The 19,863-nt window shown below is 39.7% G+C and overlaps 1 protein-coding gene across 1 annotated transcript in view; it reads left to right on the forward strand.

Annotated features, from left to right (window-relative positions):
- Positions 1-10,646: 10,646 nt before the first annotated feature.
- The window catches only part of SDR16C5 (short chain dehydrogenase/reductase family 16C, member 5), a 9,728-nt gene continuing 511 nt past the window's right edge, over positions 10,647-19,863 (forward strand). Inside the window, exons 1-5 of the mRNA XM_010191303.1 lie at positions 10,647-10,976; positions 15,183-15,314; positions 16,755-16,854; positions 18,525-18,669; positions 19,675-19,794. Coding sequence (XP_010189605.1) covers positions 10,647-10,976; positions 15,183-15,314; positions 16,755-16,854; positions 18,525-18,669; positions 19,675-19,794 — 827 coding nt within the window. The remainder of the gene's footprint in view (positions 10,977-15,182; positions 15,315-16,754; positions 16,855-18,524; positions 18,670-19,674; positions 19,795-19,863) is intronic.

Raw genomic sequence — 19,863 nt, forward strand, 5'->3', positions numbered from 1 at the left:
ATAAACTGCAAGGTGTTCCTTTACCTTCACTAAAAAGCAGGGCAGCTATTTTTGCCCTTCCTGCTGTACAGAATTGATGATACCACATTTTAAAAGGCAGAAAATACAGGTGCCTGTAGAAGTTCCATGGCCTTTTCAGGATTCAGTTGTGTTCCCTATCATCTTTCAGGAGTTTTTCAAGATGCCACCAACAACAGGAAAAGTGTTATTCCTGTTCTTTCCCCCCATAGCACCTGCCCACTGGTGGCTGAAGGACATCAACTGGATGACTGGAACACATCATCTGAGTGATTTCATCCACAAAGACCTCAGGCTGTGCATACTGAGCCTGCTCTGTAGCACAAATCCATGCGGGGAATGCAGGCATCAGCAACACGTTTGCTTCAAACATACACTCCAGAAAGAACTATAATGGCAATGCAGCTGCACCCTTAATTTTTCACGTCAACATTTATTCACTTATTTTCCCTAAAACTTACTTACCCCTAATTTAGTCAGAGAGGCCCTCATCATCCTGCTAACTAAAACAAGCATTGTTGTACTTCATGATGCAAAAGGTTTACCAGCTGTTGCCACCCATCCTTCACAGTTAAATAACTGGTGATTTAATGAGGAATAAAACTCCCAAAGACCTATTATGCATCTTGGAAAATGAAGTGTTTTGATCTACGAAACCTTCCCATGTATATCAATTTACATAGTTTAAAAAGTGCTTGATACAAACATCTAACTGGGATATATGCGTGCCACCCAAAATAGGAGTGAGGGCAACCAAAGGGGAGGAATAAGTCTCTTCCAAGGTTGAACAGGCAGGTGGGAATGTGCATGGAAGGGGGATATGACATTGATTCTCTGAACAAAATAGCAAAGCTGAACAGTCCTCATTCCTTCCATTGTAATTGAAAACCTCTCCAGTCAGACACTTCCTTGCTTTAATAATTATAATTTAAAAGATGTGAAATTAGAATAAGATCTAATTTCTTCTGTTGATGTGTAATTTCTTATCTTACGACTTTCAGTTATGCCATCATTCAGGAGCGAACACTAAAGTAAACTAATACTTTACTAAACCATAAATCTAAACTAAAGTTAAAGACAGATAGGTTCCACTGGGCTGGGAGGTTAAAAAGAGCATCTCACTCTTGGTCCAAGTTCTGAAAAGTTCCCCTAATTTTCCTCGTACAGCACATTCCCAGAGCTGTCGCTTCCTCAGAAGATTATTGAAACAGCTGTTTTGCTTTGCATAAATAAAAGCATAAAAGAGGAAAGTCTGATGTCTGAAAACAAAATTAATTACAAAAGGGTATTCTGAAGTAAGAAATGTTATCCTGAGACCAAAAAGTGGATTCTACATTTTCTTTCCCTGGCTTTTATCATTGGCTTGGCATTTTTACATATTCAAGAGTATGACAAATACGGTACCATTGGTCTGAATACTGAGTAAGTATAGCAAAAACTGAGTATAAACAACGAATGCTGGAAAGATCTGGACCATTCAAAGAGATTAATGCCTCTGCATTATGAACGAAAGGAAAAAAGTCTGTTGAGGTTAGGCAAGGATGAGTTGGGCTTTTTAATAGGAACTAACTAGAGGAAGGAAGGAAAAAAAAATTATTTCCTGAACCAAATGGAGTTCACATGCAGAAGCAGATCATGAGGGAGAGAGAAGCTGATGAATACAATGATTTCTGAATACCAAATTGCATGCAGCTGGAGCTCTGCCTGAAAACATAAGCTTAAATCTTGGGATAATGAGGAAGGGTCACAGAGCTATTCCCACACCTCAGATGGACTTGGCATATTCTATGAGCTGAAATATGCAGTGTGTAACTTTGAATTTCCTGGGTTGTTTTTTTTCTGGTATATGAATATGTAATATGATATACAATAAACATAACTACAAATTTATTATTACAATAATTATTTTGTATTTCTAAATAATTATAATTATTTATTTTGTAATTGTTTATAACCGTATCATAAATACAAGCAATTATAACATCAGTGTTGTTAGCTGTCTCAGATGATGATTTCTAAGATAGAATCTTTGTAAGAACAGAAACATGTTCTAATTTAATATACTGAAATAAGTATTATTAAACTGTGTTCAACATAGACTCCAAATATGCACTGGCTCAGTTTATTTCTGAAGGGAACTTAATTAACAAGAACCAAAGTTCTCGATGTACGATGCATAAGGATGCATTAGGATGGTTTTGGAGGCCTACATATAAGGCAAAATGACAAACTCATTGCACAATTCTGCAGTTTATGTATTCATCTCAGTGCCACAGAAAGTTTTCCTTACAACCTTCTTCCTCAAGCACTACAGAGCTCAGCTGGACACAAACACCAAGATTTCTTCTTATGCCAACAGGAGCATCTTGGAATTCGCAACTTAAAAAGCAAATGAAAGGTTAAGTTCCCAGCCCCTAGGTACAGGTTAGCTGTCCCTGAAACCCATTTTATTTACAGTGACGTTCTGGGACAACCCCATGGAGCGTACCATATGTCTGGACCCGATATAGTACTGAAGTGGGATCTAAAAAGTCACACAGAGAACCACTTCCCTACCAGAGTCTCAAAACTCTCATGCTTCTCTTCAGTTTCCACCAAGATGGGTGATTCAAGCACCATCATTCCTCTACCTGAGTCTGGCTTTGAAGTCTGATATCTTTCTCCAAGAGCAGTCGCTTTGGTGGTGCACAGACTTCACCGCTTCCACTTCCTTTGCAGCCCTGCCACCTCACACAGAAATTCCTTTGTCAGCCTTCACTCACAGCCTTTGATGTGACTTCACCATATTGCAGTTTGCTTTCTAACTCAAACCATAAAAGACAATTATATACATTTAACTGGAGAACGACTGAGACCTCCAGTTCCAAGTCCTAACTGGGGAGATTACATGGCTACTTTTTAGATTTTCTGCATTTAATATTTAAAACATAATCTTTTGCTGGCCACAGTATGAAAAATAGTTATACATATCAACAGGAATGCACTGATCATATCAAATCTGTATCATAACTGATATCAAACTGATATCAAAATATCACAACTATGTTGCAGTTGTAGACCACTACTCCATCCACCTGATCATGGTAGACAGTTATCAAGAACATAGCTGTGAGCAAGGAACAGCATAGCAAAGCCAGCTATTAATCCCATTCATTAATCCAAGCATTCAATTACTAATCCCCTCAGCCTCATTTAAAGCATTTAAAGTGACAGTTGCATATCCAATTAACTGTTGCTATAGAAAATGAAAATGCTTAGAGGTATTTGACAGACAAATCTTCATTGGCCCAGCAGGGATTTAGACTGAATTTGTTTAATTAGATTGTGACTTTACCTAAATTGAGCATTTACTGTAATCCTTGCTGAAACCATGGAGCAAAATCTCTCAAGGTTAAACAGTCATCACAAAAGCACATCACTCTGCGAAATTATTTGTTAAAAGCACCGCACTGCACTGCTTTCTCGAGAAGGCTAGCATATGTTTATAGACAAATTAAGGGTGCTAAACCTTTCCATGGCAAAAGATCCTACAACCCTGTGTTTTCCTACTAAATTTAAATGTATACATTGACTTGCACTCCAAGTCTACAGTGAGATCAGTGTGCAGATCTCTCTCTGACCAGAGCTCATCTCGATTCTAATCCATATCACAGAATCACAGAATCACAGAATCGCTCAGTTGGAAAAGACCTCCGAGATCATCACGTCCAACCGCTCCTGTCTACCCCCTAAACCATATCCCTAAGTACCTCGTCTACCCGCTCTTTAAATATATCCAGGGATGGTGACTCCACCACCTCCCTGGGCAGCCTGTTCCAGCCTCTGACAACCCTCTCAGTAAAGAACTTCCTCCTTATCTCTAACCTGAATCTCCCTTGGCACAGCTTGGTGCCGTTTCCCCTTGTTCTATCCTCCATCACCTGGGAGAAAAGACCAGCACCCACCTCTCTACAACCTCCCTTTAGGTAGTTGTAGGTGGTGACGAGGTCTCCCCTCAGCCTTCTCTTCTTCAGGCTAAACAACCCCAGTTGTTTATATAAAACTACAGGACACTGAGTTATGAAAATTTTTCCTACACTCCTATGAGAATCTGCATCTGAACTCTTAGACTCAATGCATTCGGAAAATATTTGAAAATGCTTATTTGGGTGATGCTTTTTCTTTCTCTCATGAGCAGAAGACAATGGTGGCAGCTATATAAATAACAGGTGAATTTCTCTCATAAAAGCAGTTGAGGTAGATAAGCCACATAACCCTTTCTTAGAATGCATACAACAGCATTTTTCAATCATGACCTGCAGTATAAAAGGGTTTTACAGTGGGACTTTCACATTTTTCTATGTTGCCATCTTCATCTCTGCAAATAACTAGCTGACAAGAGTGGGAAATGGGGCTGAAATTTCAACTGCACCACATTTCTCCATCTAGAAAAATGTTTCATAGAATAATGTGGGTTTTATTTTATTTTTTGTTAATATGGCATAGCTGTCATGCTACAACAGCTGATGACACAGTTAATGTGACAAAGCCATTCTCAGAAAGTGATTAACTCATTTGTCTTCCATCAACCAGAAAAGAAGCTGTCATCTTCCATCTGAACAAAAGCAGTGAAAACCAGTCAAAGCAAAAAAACTCCTCTGGGAGCCCATGGATGCTTCAGTTTTGCTTACTGAGCTGCAGATATGCAGACTCGAGATACAAGAGCTGTTTAATTCCCAGGTAGCCATCATACTGAGTTTCTCTTAAGAAGTAAAGACAAAACATAGGAAAAGAGGTCCTCTCTGCTCCCTACTATTCCTTGAAAAGAAAGCAGCTCATACTTTGATTCAGGATAAAAGATTCTGAGGATTTCACTTCTTTTTTTTTTATTTTGTTTAGGCTAAGTCTTAGCTCTCTGGTGAAATTTCAGACTGACACTTTTTACTCCTATGGATCAAAAGTATGTTTTGACACAGATATTTAGGAGATAATATGAGTTTTCCCTGTCCTTCTGAAAGCTGAAATTACTAAAGAAGGGCTGGAGAGTTAAGGCTGTTGCATATCTTTTGTCATAAGGGATTCCCACATTTCATCTTGTGTCCCATATTGGATTACTCATAAAAATCAACCACATTACTAAATTTAATATCACAGACAGACATGATAAACTTCTTGTTCAGGTCCTTATAAACCTGGACTTTTTTTTCATTTAATAAGATCAGTTCACTGACATCACTGAATAGCAGTGCCCTGCAGAGAGCTGCTTTGCCTTACCAGTCCTTACCAGTGCAGAATAGTTCACCTTTTGTAGGCATTAGGCATATTTGGATTTTTCTTTTGTTTCTCCAAATACATGAATAGAAATCACTTTACCACATGATCTGCACAACTATATTAATAGTTAGTACTGATATGATGTCAGACTACTTTTAAATGTCTGAAATAAATGTCTTCCACAAATTCAGCAGATCTAAAGCACTATTAGAGTCTGCAGAAATTAGTTTTGTCAGAAAATATTAAAATATTACTTAATTTGTCTGTATTTGTCAAAGCATTTGTTTGGCACATCTCATGCTAATGTGAATGGCTTATAGTGAATTTTAAAAAGACAAACACAAGCCATTCAGCTGCCAAGTAAAGTAATTATTCATCAGGCAATTTAATAAAGTAATCTTGTTCTACTAAATCTTTCTTTTTTCTTTCTGGAAGTAGAATTAGAAGTTTTACATACTGATAATACATTAATGGCTTATTAATATATTGATAGATACTTAATAACCATTTATAAAAAGCTCAGGAATATAATAATTACTGGTAATTAATAACATATAGTTAAAGTATATGTTACAGATCAGAGGTCAAGATGCACTTCAATATCATTAGCCTCACTGCTTTGCAAGTAAGCTTCTTTATCTTCTCAGTAACAAGATGCTGTTGGTCAATGTGTAATCAGTCAAAACATCTGAAAAGTCCAGCTGGCTTGAGAACAGGAGGTAATTCTCTAAATCTAATCTTCATGACCAAACAAGAGGCCAATAAAATAAGTTACACTTGCCTTTACTATGCATGACCTATGGCAGTTAAGACAATTCGTAGAATCATATAATCATAGAATCACTTAGGTTGGAAAAGATCTTCAAGATCATTGAGTCAAACCACTAACCTAACACTTCTAAGTCCACCACTAAACCATGTCCCTAAGGGCCACATCTACATAGCTTTTGAACACCTCCAGGGATGGTGACTTCACTACTTCCCTGGGCAGCCTGTTCCAGTGCTTGATAACCCTTTCAGTGAAAAACTGTTTCCTAATACCCAATCTAAACCTCTCCTTGCGCAACTTGAGGCTGTTTCCTCTTGTCCTATCACTTGCTATTTGGCAGAAGAGTCTGACATCTAAGTGCACCTCCTTTCAGGTAGTTGTAGAGAGCGATAAGGTCTCACCTGAGTTTCCTTTTCTCCAAGCTAAACAACCCCAGTTCCCTCAGCCACTCCTCATAAGTCTTGTGCTCTAAACCCTTCACCAGCTTTGTTGCCCTTCTTTGGACAAGCTCCAGCTTCTCAATGTCTTTCTTGTAGTGAGAGGCCAATACCTCAACACAGTATTTGATGTGTGGCCTCACCAGTGCCAAGTACAGGGGGACAATCACTTCCATGGTCCTGCTGGCCACACTATTTCTGATACAAGCCAGGATGCCATTGGCCTTCTCGGCCACCTGGGCACATTGCTGACTCATGTTCAGCTGGCTGTCAACCAGCACCCCCAGGTTCTTTCTGCTGGGCAGCTTTCCAGTCACTCATCCCCAAGCCCATAGCATTACATGGGGTGGTTGTAACTCAAATGCAGGACTCAGCACTTGACTTTGTTGAACCTCATACAATTAGTCTTGGCCAATCAACTCAGCCTGTCCAGACTCCTCTGTAGAGCCTTCCTACCTTCAGGCAGATCAATAATCCTGCCCAACTTGGTGTCATCTGCAAGCTTACTGAGAATGCACTCAATCCCCTCATGCAGATCATTGATAAAAATGCTAAACAGAACTAGCCCCAAAACCAAGTCCTGGGGAACACCACTTGTGATCAGGCACCAACTGGATTTGACTCCATTCACCACAACTCTTTGGGCCTGTGCATCCAGCCAGTTTTTTTACCCAGTAAAGCATATGCCTGTCCAACCCATGGGCAGCCAGTTTCTCTAGGAGGATGCTGTGGGAAACAGTGTCAAAGGCTTTACCAAAGTCCAGGTACACTACATCCACAGCCTTCCCTTCATCCACTAAGCAGATCACCTTGTCGTAGAAGGAGATCAGGTCAGTCAATGCCTTTCATAAACCCATGCTGATTGGGCCTGATCACCTGGCTGTCCTGTATGTGCCATGTGATGGCACTCAAGATGATCTACTCCATAACCTTCCCCAGCACCAAGGTCAGGCTGACAGGCCTGCAGTTTCCCATATCCTCCTTGCAGCCCTTGTAGATGAACGTCACATTTGCTAACCTCCAGTCAACTGTGACCCCAGTGTTTCACAGAAAACATGTAATTACTGAAATATTATGTCATCTTTATCACCTTGGCAACTACAAGCGTGCCAGAGGATTTGCACCATTGAAAAAATTCAGCCTTGCTACATGGATAGATTTTGGCATGTGTGTCTGACCAATTATTACGCAGTCAAGAAAGCAGGGTAGTGATTTATTTTAATAGACTTGCTTGATAGACTTGATAGGCTTAATTTGATATGATTATTTCTCACAACATGGGGTATATACAAAGCATACAGAGGTGCATAAGGATGCTGGTGTACATCAATTTTAAGTATTCTCAGTTATGTGGTTATTTCTGTTCTTGATCTTGTTATTGGCATGCCTTTAACTTGAAAATTTATCTACTTGTGCATTTGCCATTTCATATATTTAATAACTTTGTTATTAAACCTAATGCCAGCCATCTGAAAGTTTGTTATTGGATGGTCAATAGGAAAAATAGTTCTCACAGAACTGTTTGCATGGCTTCTCTGGCTGTAGCATTATTTCTTTTTTCCGTGCAGCCAAATGTTGTAGATAATTTAATTCCTGTATTTTTACTATCACTTATGAAATGGAGATTTTGGTACAAGTCATTTGAAATTCAGTACAGAGAGAGGTAAGTCTGGGGCCAGAAACTGGTTACTGTGCATACAGCAGCCGTAAGAATAAGTTTCTGTTTGACAACAAAATTCAACATTTTGAAACATAGGGACAAAGCTGGGACAAAAAGTAGTACACAGACATGATTTCCAAATGCTAAACAAGTCTCTGAAGAATCCATGAAATCTTGCCGGTGGTGAGCAAAACATGACCTATCCTAAATATGCTGTGCATCCTCCAAGTCTCTTGTTACTTCCCATGTCCATTCCCTGTCTAAAGCTAGTAATGAGCTGTAACCCACTACAACAAGAAAGCCTCTAATTTAGGCATCTAAATTACTAATGACCATTGTCATTTTGACTGCTTACAGAATTATAGCTGCTCTTTAGGCCAATTTAGTGGTAAGAGCAGGGAAGTCATGTGTTTACATACTTGCATAAGCATGTGCTTTGAAAACAGGCTCCTCCTGTTACCTTACAGTTTGTAAAGTTCTGGTTGCAACACCATTCCCTATTGGTGAGGTTTACCTTGAAACGTTGTCCTAAAAACAAACATCTCCTCTAGCTTGTTTCATAACCAGGAATTCATCACTGAATCATTTCCCCTTCCCATAATTTGCTGCTTTTGCCATGTGATGGCTGATTACAGTGAAACACGCTTGGAGTTACCTTACCCACCTATTTTGCATTGGTTCGCACCTTGTTCGGAGCCACACTTTACTGAGGCTTTGAGATCTGCCTTAAGCCTCAGTGGATGTATTTCAGCTTCATTTTTTGCTGATATCTAAACAGAATATGCAACAGTTAGTTATGCATGGGTTACAATTACTAGCACTGACAGCTAGAATTTTCCACCATATTTCTTGGTGTAAATTACATCAAATTATGTGAACTACCATTTTGTTTCAGCTGAAATGAAAAATGCCCCATGATTCCCCATGAACTGTGATCTGAATTGTGTTTACAACATAGATGTGTGGACCAGAGTGCACCATGACTTTATTCAAATTCCTTCCTTCTGTGACTTGCCGAAAAACAAGACAAGACCTTTAGTATCATTGGTTCAAAATGCAAAGTACGGCAAATGAATAGTGCTCTCTTGTCTTTTTACATAAACAGTGCATGGAAGATGTCACGGTGATCGAGACCAGCTGAGAAGATAAAGGGAAAAGCACAGTATTACGGGCCTAAGTAGGAGCATGGCTTTCTGTTCAATCAAGGAAAAAAAAAAAATACTGACACTACAGTGGTCTGGGACTGCAGTTTTAAAGCTGGTTAATGTGTGTATGGAGAACTGAGGAACCATCATTGTACTTTTATAGATGTGAAACAATGACAAAGAGGTGGTTTCACTGTGTTATAGGGAGACATTTTTGATCAGCATCTGGGCAAGCTGGAGAACAGTAATTAATTTACCATACAAAGAAAGAAGTGTTTAACTTCATAACTCCGGTAAAGCAGCCACAGAGGAAGGGAGTGCTTGCTTTCCAAGTTCTTGGCCAGGTCGTTCTACAAGTCCTAGGCGCGTTGCCAGCGGCCATGTCACCCTCACCCTCCTGGTTAGGGCAGGTAGAGTGGAGGGGGCGGAAGGTGATGCAGCACCACGGCTTCGTGACGCGGCAGGAGAGGGTACCGCCCAGCAGACGACTTTGGGAAGCCACCCAGGACTGACACCCAGTTCCTCAGGGCCACCCCTGGGCAGGCAGGTGCGGAGCAGCCGGCGCCGGCGGTGAGTGCAGGGGGTCCCGCCGGCGGCGGGGACCGGGCAGGGGGCGGCCCCCCAAGGGGGCCGGGGGGGGGGGGGCGGCCCCCGAAGGGGGCCGGAGAGAGGTGGAGGGGGGGGGCAGGGCCGCAGGGAGACGGGAGTCCCCTCTCTGGGGGCGCAGGGCTACGCGCCTTTTTTTTTTGCATTTTTGGGGTTTTTTTAGTGATTGGTAATTTGCTCACAAATTAATTTTCTTTTAGTTTTGTGATTTTTGTGATTTTGACCATACAACACTGGAAACTATACATGGCATGGACAGGTTCTCCTTGCCCGCTTTCTGAAATAGCAGGTGACATTTCTGCTAAGGACACTTTTCTTTCTGAGGTTGATATCACACCAGCATTTTCAGTACTTTTTTTGTTCAGCTAATATCACCTTGCTATGAAAACAGACATGTTTTATACATGTATGCTGCTACAATATACATGTATAAAATGTATGTTGCTAAACTTTATTAAAAACCAAGGTGGAAGCTGAGGACTTTGGGATGAAAGAGCTGGTGTGTAGGATCTAGCAGAAGACATTTGCTTTAATCCTACAAGTAAGAAACTTTCACAAAAGTAGTCTTTAGTAATGTATTTTGTACCTGAACAAACAAAAGAACAATGTAAAAGAAATAGCTATTTGAAAGTCAATCTCTTTTTTCTTTTTTTCTTTTTTTTTTTTTTCAGTCAATATCTCAGCATTTTGAAGGGCCAGTAACAGATTGTATTTCCGGGTTTATATCACGGAAGAGTGGTGGTTGTGCCTGACAAATCATGTGCATCTTCAGAGGCATCCTGGAGTTTCTACAGCTCCTGCTATCCTTAATGGTTTCATTTTTGAAGAATCTAATCTTATGCATATTTCCTTCATGCAAAAGAAATTTTGCTGGTGAAATAGTGCTTATTACTGGCTCCGCAAATGGGATTGGAAGGCAGATCGTCTTAAAATTTGCTCCTCTAGGAGCAACCTTGGTTCTCTGGGACATTGATGATGAAGGTAACAAAGAAACGTGCAGATTAGCCCAGCAACGTGGAGCTAAACGCGTGTTTGTGTACCACTGTGACTGCAGCAATAGGGAGGAGGTGTATGCACAGGCCGACAAGGTAGGACACAGCTTCTGATGCCTGATTTGGCTTCTTGCTTCTTTTTAACCATGTATACTATTGACATCTTTTAAGAAACTACTGTTCACTAAAGCAAAGTAATCATGTAGGGCAATGACTTCCTCTTTTCGACAAGTAGCTTGTAGATGGAACTTAAACTATGTTCACAAAAAGCAACCGTATTTAATCTGTTCTATCAAGATTTATCCATTTCCAGTCTTTGTGGTGAGATGGTAACTTCTTTTAGATTATGAGTTTTAACATGCAGCAGAGGTTAACTCAATATATTAGTTTCTTCAGGCTTTAAAATTTCTTTAAGATATCAAGAAATTAAAACAAATTGTAAAAACAGTGGAATTTGTAAGCGAGGTGGGTTTTAGAAAACTATTGTTCTTTAAGGGTGATGTGAGGTATAATTCTTTCAGAAATATCATCAGGACATAGCTGGTCTCCAGTCAAGTTGATGAATTGGCTTCAATTTATTTTCTGGTCAATCTAGCTGGAAAGTAAGGTAGAGAAGGATTCCATTTTAAATGAGACTTTTCTGCTCTGCTGACCTACACTTTGTAAACTATTACCTTTTTATTATTATATCAGAGTCCAGAAATTGACCATTAAATTAACATTATTAGTTTTCACTTGTCCTTAAAATACACACTGCCTGAAAATATTTCCCAGTATAACCTCACTTATAATCCATTTAGCCACTCTGCTATTTTATCCAGGGATAAACTCTTCTTCTGTTAAATTCTCAGTATATGTAGTCATATACATGACTCTCAAGTCACATCTTTGCCATTTTGTGTCCAAAGGCGCAAATCAGAGAAATTAGCTAAAATATTTCATGACACATGAATGTTGATAGATTGTTTTGGAGTACCCCTGAAATGTTACATTCATTTTCTATGAGTTGTCAGTGGGGTCTCTTTGTTTTGTGGTTGTTGCTTTTAATTTTAACCAGAACAGATTAATTCTTTCCAAATGTGGCTATGAAAGTTTGAAATAAGTATTTTTCCTCAAGAAATGTTCCCAATGAAATGTACTTCTAAAAGGTAAGTTGGATTCAGTATCTGTAAGTATCTGGAACTGCAATTCTCAAGCTTGCACTCAACAAGGTATTATTTTACTCATACTTGTTAGCAGCATTTGGGGCACAGAAATTAACAGTGCTCAGAAAAAAATTCCATTTAGGGCCATTGGTTGTAGATGTTAAGAACCACAAGTGGTACCATAGTACTACTGGGACAGTGCAGGCAGGGATGTATCATATTATAATAGCATGTCTGCAGAGAGGAGCAAGTGGTGGAGTGTTCTGTACAGACCCACCACGCAGTGTTTAAGGAGGACGACCTTTGCCAGTTACTTGGGTGGTACAGATGATATGATCCTCACCATGTAAGACATTGACTCCTGCCATTTTGGAGTAAGAATCCCACTAATTTCAACAATTTTTAACATCTCTTATCACTTCCCAGCAAGATGAAAATCAGTCTGAGCAACTTGTGGTCAGTACTTCAAATATGACATTTCATCTTTATTAGGAATGATACTATAAATCGAACAGCAATTCTTCTAGAATCCCCTTTTTGCAAGGAAAAACCTCATTTTATAATTTAGCAAGATCAAATCTCTTTTAAAAATAATATTTTAAATTGGCATTAAATCCCTATTCCCACAGATGCTATCTGATTCTTCCAAAGACATGCACCAACATGTCTAGTTTAAGCCTATGTAAGTAATTTCTTGGTTGGACTTTCCTGTCAAAGCTGAACATTTTGAAATTATTTGTTTGTTCTTAGTTTAACAGAGTTTCAAAATGTTTGTTTTGTGCACTCAAGTAATTTTCAGTCTCCAAACACGTGAACCGGATCAGCCATAGGGCTCCAGCATTTGCTGTGCCCACATCAGCAGAGTATGCTGAAGTGCAGAGACTGACCTACAAGCAGAAACTCAAAGAGCTATTTAAAATTCAGGAACTGCTCCAAAGATGTTAAATTATTGCTAACAATACCAACATCTTTGTAGGTATGTGTATGAATTGAACACTCATGATGGAGACAGTTTCTTTTAGATCAAGACTTTTTCAACTTGGGGCCTTCTCTACTCTTGGAAACAGCTGCAACTTTTTCATTATTATCAATGAAAATGTCAAAAGGCATGAGCTTGGACACAGAAGATAAAGGAATAGCAGAAAAGTTAAATTAATTACTTTTACTTGGTATATTCACTGCAAAAAAACCACTAGGTATTTTCCCACAGTGGAAGCTTGCTTTCTAGGAAGCAAATCAGATCATCAAAGTCCCTAAAAAGAGAATAAACTGATGAAGTGGATGGCAACAGATTTTCAGGATCAGCCAGTATCCACCTGGGAATTTCTAAGGAAATCAGATATGAATCACATGAGCTAGAAATGAGTGGTACATGTTTTGCTACAACAGGTGTCCAAGAAATGAAGATTGCAAATAAGCCAATTTTAAAGAGTGCTTGAGAGGACATCAAGAAACTACAAACTTTTCATACAGAAAATTGGTGGAAATTATTATAGAGAAAAGAATTAATAGAAACCTGGAGAAATACATAATGGAGAATAATCAGCTTGACTTTTTGTGAATGGAAGTCGAGCTTCCCAATTCTTTTTTGGGGGGATAGTGAATAAACAGCTCAAATTAAGCCAGATTTTAAAAAAAATCTTGCTGTGTTGTCATGTGAAGAAAAAGAGGATTGTCACATGGACTAACACAGTAGTTAAAAGGTACAAGTCGGGAGGAAGTACAGATGTATCCCACAGAGGAAGAGTTGGGGATTCCTGCCATACTCAGCAGTGGCTGGATTTACATTCATTTGTGCAGGTGGAAAGGTGCTGGTATCTGAGCATTGCTTGTCTGTGACAAGAAGAAAGCCTGGCACAGCTGAAGGAGAATCAAACGAGTCTTCACTGAGCACTAAAGGCTCCCTGAGAGAGCCAAAGGAAGGTCAGACGCTGGGGCATCAGATCCAAGCACCTATTTCCAAATTGCCAGACAGCAACATTTCTGGGATTTTTATGGTTTTGTAGTCATTCTGTCCCTTCTGAGACACCAAATAAACATTTGCCTCTAGCACAAAAATCTCTGCCATGAGCCTGATTTGTATTACTATAAGTAAATCTTGGCCACCTGCTTTGATGTAAATCCAAATCATGGAATTAAATATTTTTATAAAATGTTTTTAAACTCGAATGGAGCTAATGGTGACTTTGGCCTTCTCTCCAAGTGGTGCTATCTATCTATTTCATGGTACACACTTCTGCACTCAAAGGGACTGGTGTCCCCCAGGGATCTGCACTGAATTCTATCCTGTTCAGCAGAAAATACCTGAAGAAGGGGTTGAACAGACTTGGGTGAGGAATACAGATTCTCACAATACCAGAAAGAGGGGACAAGAAATGTTCAGGTTGCAATTAAAGCATTCTCACAGTGCCCACTAAAGCTTTGTAACTCATTACTTACTTGAGGTTCCCGTGGAAACCATAAGTATTGTGTAGTTCAGAAAGCAATTAGACAAATTATCAGGGAAGAAATTAACCACGGGGATCTATTAAATACAAAGATAGAGATAACTTATCTATCTGAGGAAGATACTAAGCTGCAGAGTGTGAAAAAAAGAATGCTGCTACAGGATAGCTGGGGAGGGACTTTATATGAGGGCAGGTAGCGATAGAATGAGGGGCAAAGGTTTTTAACTGAAAAAGCATAGATATTAGGATATTAGGATAGATATTAGGAAGAAATTCTTTACTGTGAGGGTGGTGAGACACCAGCACAGGTTGCCCAGGGAAGTTGTGGATGCCCCTTCCCTGAAAGTGTTCAAGGCCAGGTTGGACAGGGCTTTGAGTAACCTGATCTGGTGAGAGGTGTCCCTGCCCATGGCAGTGGGGTTGGAATTAGATGATCTTTAAGGTCTTTTTCAACACAAACGATTTTATCTTTCTATGATTCTAAAAGTTGAGGAGTATGCTCAAAGAGACCTGAGTCCTGGTCCGTTTTTTTACTGTTTCTACCGTGGGGCTAGACAGACCTTTGTTCTGATGTGGTACAACAGTTCTTACATACTTACATTTCCAGTAAAGATATAAATAACTGCAAGTATCACTAAACTTTTTCGTAAATGAAGCACAAGAGACAAGGACACCTTCTGAAGTTTTCTGTGTATCCTTTTTTTATTCAGGTTAGAAAAGAAGTTGGAGATGTTACTATTCTAATCAATGATGCTGGCATACTGCCTGGGAAAATGTTCATTGACACGCGAGATGAAGATTTTGAAAATACTTTAAAAGTCAACTTCTTCTCTCAAGTCTGGGTAATGTATTTTTTTCTCTCCTGGGTGACTGAAAGGTACAGGCAAGTATTTCACTGTGAAAATCACCATGGTGGCACCTACCTGGGGAATCCAATTTGGAATAAGGATGGGAAAGGCCTTGATTGTGGGAAGATACTCTTTTTTTAATCATCCTCTAATTGGAGACACGTCAAATTGACAGTCTCCCCACTATGTCTCAGTAATATTGACACAAACCTGCCTGGGCACTTTGGTAAATCAGAATTTTGTGCAACCGTAGCGTGTAACATGCTCTACCTGTAACAGCTGTGGCTGAAGTTAGTGCTGACACCATGGCGTGTGACTGTCCCGCTCCAGATGTTGGCCGGCATCAGAAAGCTTTGTCTGATAGACTTGTAGCACTTGGGGAGGCAGGACCATGGTTTAGTGGCGGACTTGGCAGTGTTAGGTTTATGGTTGGACTTGATGATCTTAAAGGTCTTTTCTGAACTAAGTGATGCTACGCTGCACATGTTGGTGTCAGTCTTCGGGTTGTGCTTTCATTCCTAGTCACCATGTACATAAAACTAATCCTGGACAGTATGTATTACCTCTGAAGGAATTTGCTGTTATTCAGGGTCTCAGTTGACCCTCCTGGAAGGTTTTGTTGTGAGGGAGTGTTCCTCTTGCCCTATCTTGCATTTGTTGTTTATATGCCTGAGGGAGCAGCCTGCACTGGGGGGAAATGTAGTATTGCAACTCCCTTGCTAAATGGCATTTCTCAACAGAAAATCATTTCAGATAGAAGACTTTTAATCATTTACCAGCCCACAGTGCATCATTCTTTCAGATACTTCAGGCAAAGAGACTAGGAGAGATTTTTCCTCCTCATAGGTCTGAAGAGACATAGGGCAGGGGGGCAGTGGCCGTGAGCCCTCAACCAACTAAACATGTAGCAGACACACACATCTGGAGTTGAATAGACATTGCCGCACGTCTCAGCTACTGAAAAAGAAACTGATGCTGCTCTGTCTTTTTTCTTATCTTCCCCATCATAAAGCACTCGCATCCTTCTTATGTTGCATCACCCACGGGGGCGGTCTGGGTTGCCCGAGTTGTCAGGCAGTTCGCTTTTAACAAATAGGGCCCATAGACAGCTGAGCTCCCTTGATGTGTTGACTTCTAGCTCCCTCTTGTGTACCAAATCTTTGCTAATAGTCTCAAATGGACTCAAACCAGGAGACGGGGTAAATATAAACTCTGCTGCTTTTAATAACATGGGTTTAAATGCTGACAGATCTTCAGAGAGGGCAGTAATTCAAGGAAATGCTGTCTCAGTTATAAATTCTTACAGAGATAGAAGGTCATTTTGGCTTCTTATGTACTGAAGCCCCAGAAAGCAAATTGGGTTGTAAAGCCTAATTTGGAATGCAACATTTTTGACGTGTTTTGTTATAATGGGGTTTTTTTAATATCTTTTAGACTTGCAAGGCCTTTCTTCCAGCCATGATGCGCTGCGACCGTGGACACCTGGTTAGCATGTCCAGCTCAGCAGGATTGTTGGGAGGATACAGAAGTTCAGGTTAGTATCATCAAGTGCCATTACAAATTAGATCTACATGCTAATAACTTTATTGGAAATCTCATAAATGCTTGACTTAAGCAGTTTACACTGACATATTGAACATTCAGGAAGAGCCTGCAGATACCAAAGGTGGTGGTGTATTGAAGAGGATGATGGTGATATGTTGCCTGAGTGACACAGGGGCCTCACTGCAGATTTTCCTAACTGCAGCCTGTCTTATCTCCACAGAAGATCAAGACAGCTCCTATGTATGCAGTGGGAGGGAGCTCTGCATACAGGTTGTCTAACACATTTTTCATGCCAGGTTTTCTGCAGAAGAATGTTCAGAGTCCTGAGACATACATGGGTTATACCTGGAACTATAAATTTAGTTGGAAAATGGTTTTCAGGTCCAGAAGGCATTTTGACAGGATTTTCATTAAAATTAATTTGAATGAATTGTGGTTTAGGATATTTAACAGCTCCATGTTCTCAGTTGTTTCCCTCAGAAGAGCTGTCTGCAACAGTCCTGACTATTCCGTCAGCCTGGGTCTGCTGCCCAGTCTTTCCTCGAGCCTCTCTGACTTCTTGATCATATCTCTTAGGTCACCCTATGAGAAGTGAACTTCAGTGTAATAAGTATCTCTTGTTTCTTCTGCTGATTGATGGTGTTACTGTAGTGTTTGCTTGCCACTTGTTATCACTGAGTCAAATTTGGTATTGATAATAGGTCACATATTTCATCATTTAACTGTTAGGCTTATGAGAGTGAACCTGCCATCCAAGCATTATAACTTTTTACACCTTAACTACACATTTTTAGGTTGCATGGATCCATCATCCAATATGGGTGAATCCCTGAAGAATAACAAACTGTCTCTGATGCCAGTTTTTGAAGCTACTCTTTTAGCAAAATTGCATTCCATTGCATCTAACAAATATTTTCACACATGTTTGAAAAAGTCTTAGGAAGCCACGTGTAAATTCCTATAGTGAAATAAGGCTCTTACTGTTGCAAAATTGTGGAACAATGTAGTTTGGAAGAAACCTCTGAAGGTCATTTGGTCCATACCCCAAAATAAAAGCAGGACCAACTTAGATCATGTTGCACAGGGTCTTGTAAGGGAAAATGTTTTATTATCTCCAAAGATGGAGTTTCATATGTTCAAACAATAAAAATGAGACAAAATTCAGTCTTCCTGGGCAGACAAAACTGAAGTTACAGGGCAAATCAGAAGAAGTAGTAAGAGGTTGAAGCAACATTTATGAGTATTTAGATTTTATGACTAGAAATAGTTCATACTGAAATGTAAGCCGCAGTAGTAAAGGGTGAAGACATTCTGAACTGAATGGATGCCTGGCTTGTATATGAGTATCTGGAAATGAACATGATATGTTGAATAAGCTTATCTTATATCTCTTTATAGTACACTGAAAATAGTCCACTATAAAAGGTTTAATCCTATCCTTAGACAACTGTGCATCAGTCGTGGGAAGAGCCATTAATCTTCAGATTTAGCAACATCAACACACACAGCATCCTTAAAACACTAATTACAAGACTCCTAATTATTTAACTAAGTAATATCAGGGCTTAAATGGTATTGCAAAACATTAAATTCTGTATATAACACTAACTGTGGTGCTTTTGACATATTTTGAATATTTCTTTTTTCTTCATTTTTCAGATTACTCTGCAAGTAAATTTGCAATTGTGGGAATGATGGAAGCCATAAATTCGGAACTGTATCACACAGGAAAACGAGGAATTAAATTCACAATAATTTGCCCATATTTTGTTAATACTAAATTAGCTAGAGGTTTTCAAAGCGAGTAAGTACAACTTAGATCCTGTACTATTATTTCATATGTAAAAAAATAATCACTACTCACTAGGTGTGCCACATTCAGTTTCCAGCTATTATAAGGTTAATTTGCTTTTCAATTCATTATGTGTGCCCTATTGGCACATACAGCTATGTCTTGACGTAAGAAATTCAAGCGTTCCACACAATTAATAACTGATGTACAACAGGGACTGCGTAACAACCTCACAGCCAAGGAGTGGTTGGGGATGCACGGCAAGATTTAAGGCAACCTTCTTTGTCAGTAGAATGGGTGCTGCTGAGGTTCTCTGCTTCAAGTAATTTTGGCGCAGTGATTACAGTTATGGCAGGGCATGCCTGCCCTGTCATTAATAACTATGCCCCACTGTCTGTATTAGCAGGTACTATGCTTCTCTAAGTGAGACTAGCTATGGTGGTAGTATCCAGTGAGTTATTGTATGGTTGTAGTGATGGCAGAGGCTGCAAGTACTGAATTAGCCATTGTAGTAGTGCAGTACCAGGGATCTTGGTTTTGCAGTGCTCTGTTCCTGCTTCCACCACTCATCATCCTGAAGTAGCATATATTAGCTAGACCACAGCCTTTCTTCTGGCTGGGAACAGGCCTGGTCCTGGTCTATTTAGCTGTCCTCTCAACATTTACAGCAGAAAAGGAGGAGGTATGCAGAGGGCAGAACTATTATATGCGGAACAGCACATAGTATTGCTTAGCTTAGTATGGAAGATTTCAATACTGCAATCACTGTGAGTATTAACTGCATTAGGGTTGAAGCAGGGCTTGCACAAAAGTCATTCAAATTCACAACATCACCAAAGTGTTTTCAATTTATTTTGATAATAGCAGGAGCAAAGAGGATTGGAGACTCTGTTTCAAGACTACTTGAGGGGAAGGGGGAAAATTCTTAAATGATTTAATTAAATTATTTCTGTGTTTGAATACAGCTCAAAATTAAAGTTTTATAATTTCATAATGCTTTGTTTCTTGTTTCACCAGAAGCCCCCTTCTTCCTGTGTCCGAGCCAGATTATGTAGCCAGCAGGATTGTGGATGCAATTCAAAGGGATAAATTTTATCTAGTCATGCCTCTGACTATATACATTGAGGCTCTTAAATTGTAAGAATGTGATCTTTCTTCTGTTGTTGCCTTCTTTCCTTTGCCATATGCCTGCAAAATCAGCAGGGA

Source organism: Mesitornis unicolor, unplaced genomic scaffold (assembly GCF_000695765.1).
Source record: "Mesitornis unicolor isolate BGI_N332 unplaced genomic scaffold, ASM69576v1 scaffold1429, whole genome shotgun sequence".
In the NCBI taxonomy this organism is placed as follows: Eukaryota; Metazoa; Chordata; class Aves; order Mesitornithiformes; family Mesitornithidae; genus Mesitornis; species Mesitornis unicolor.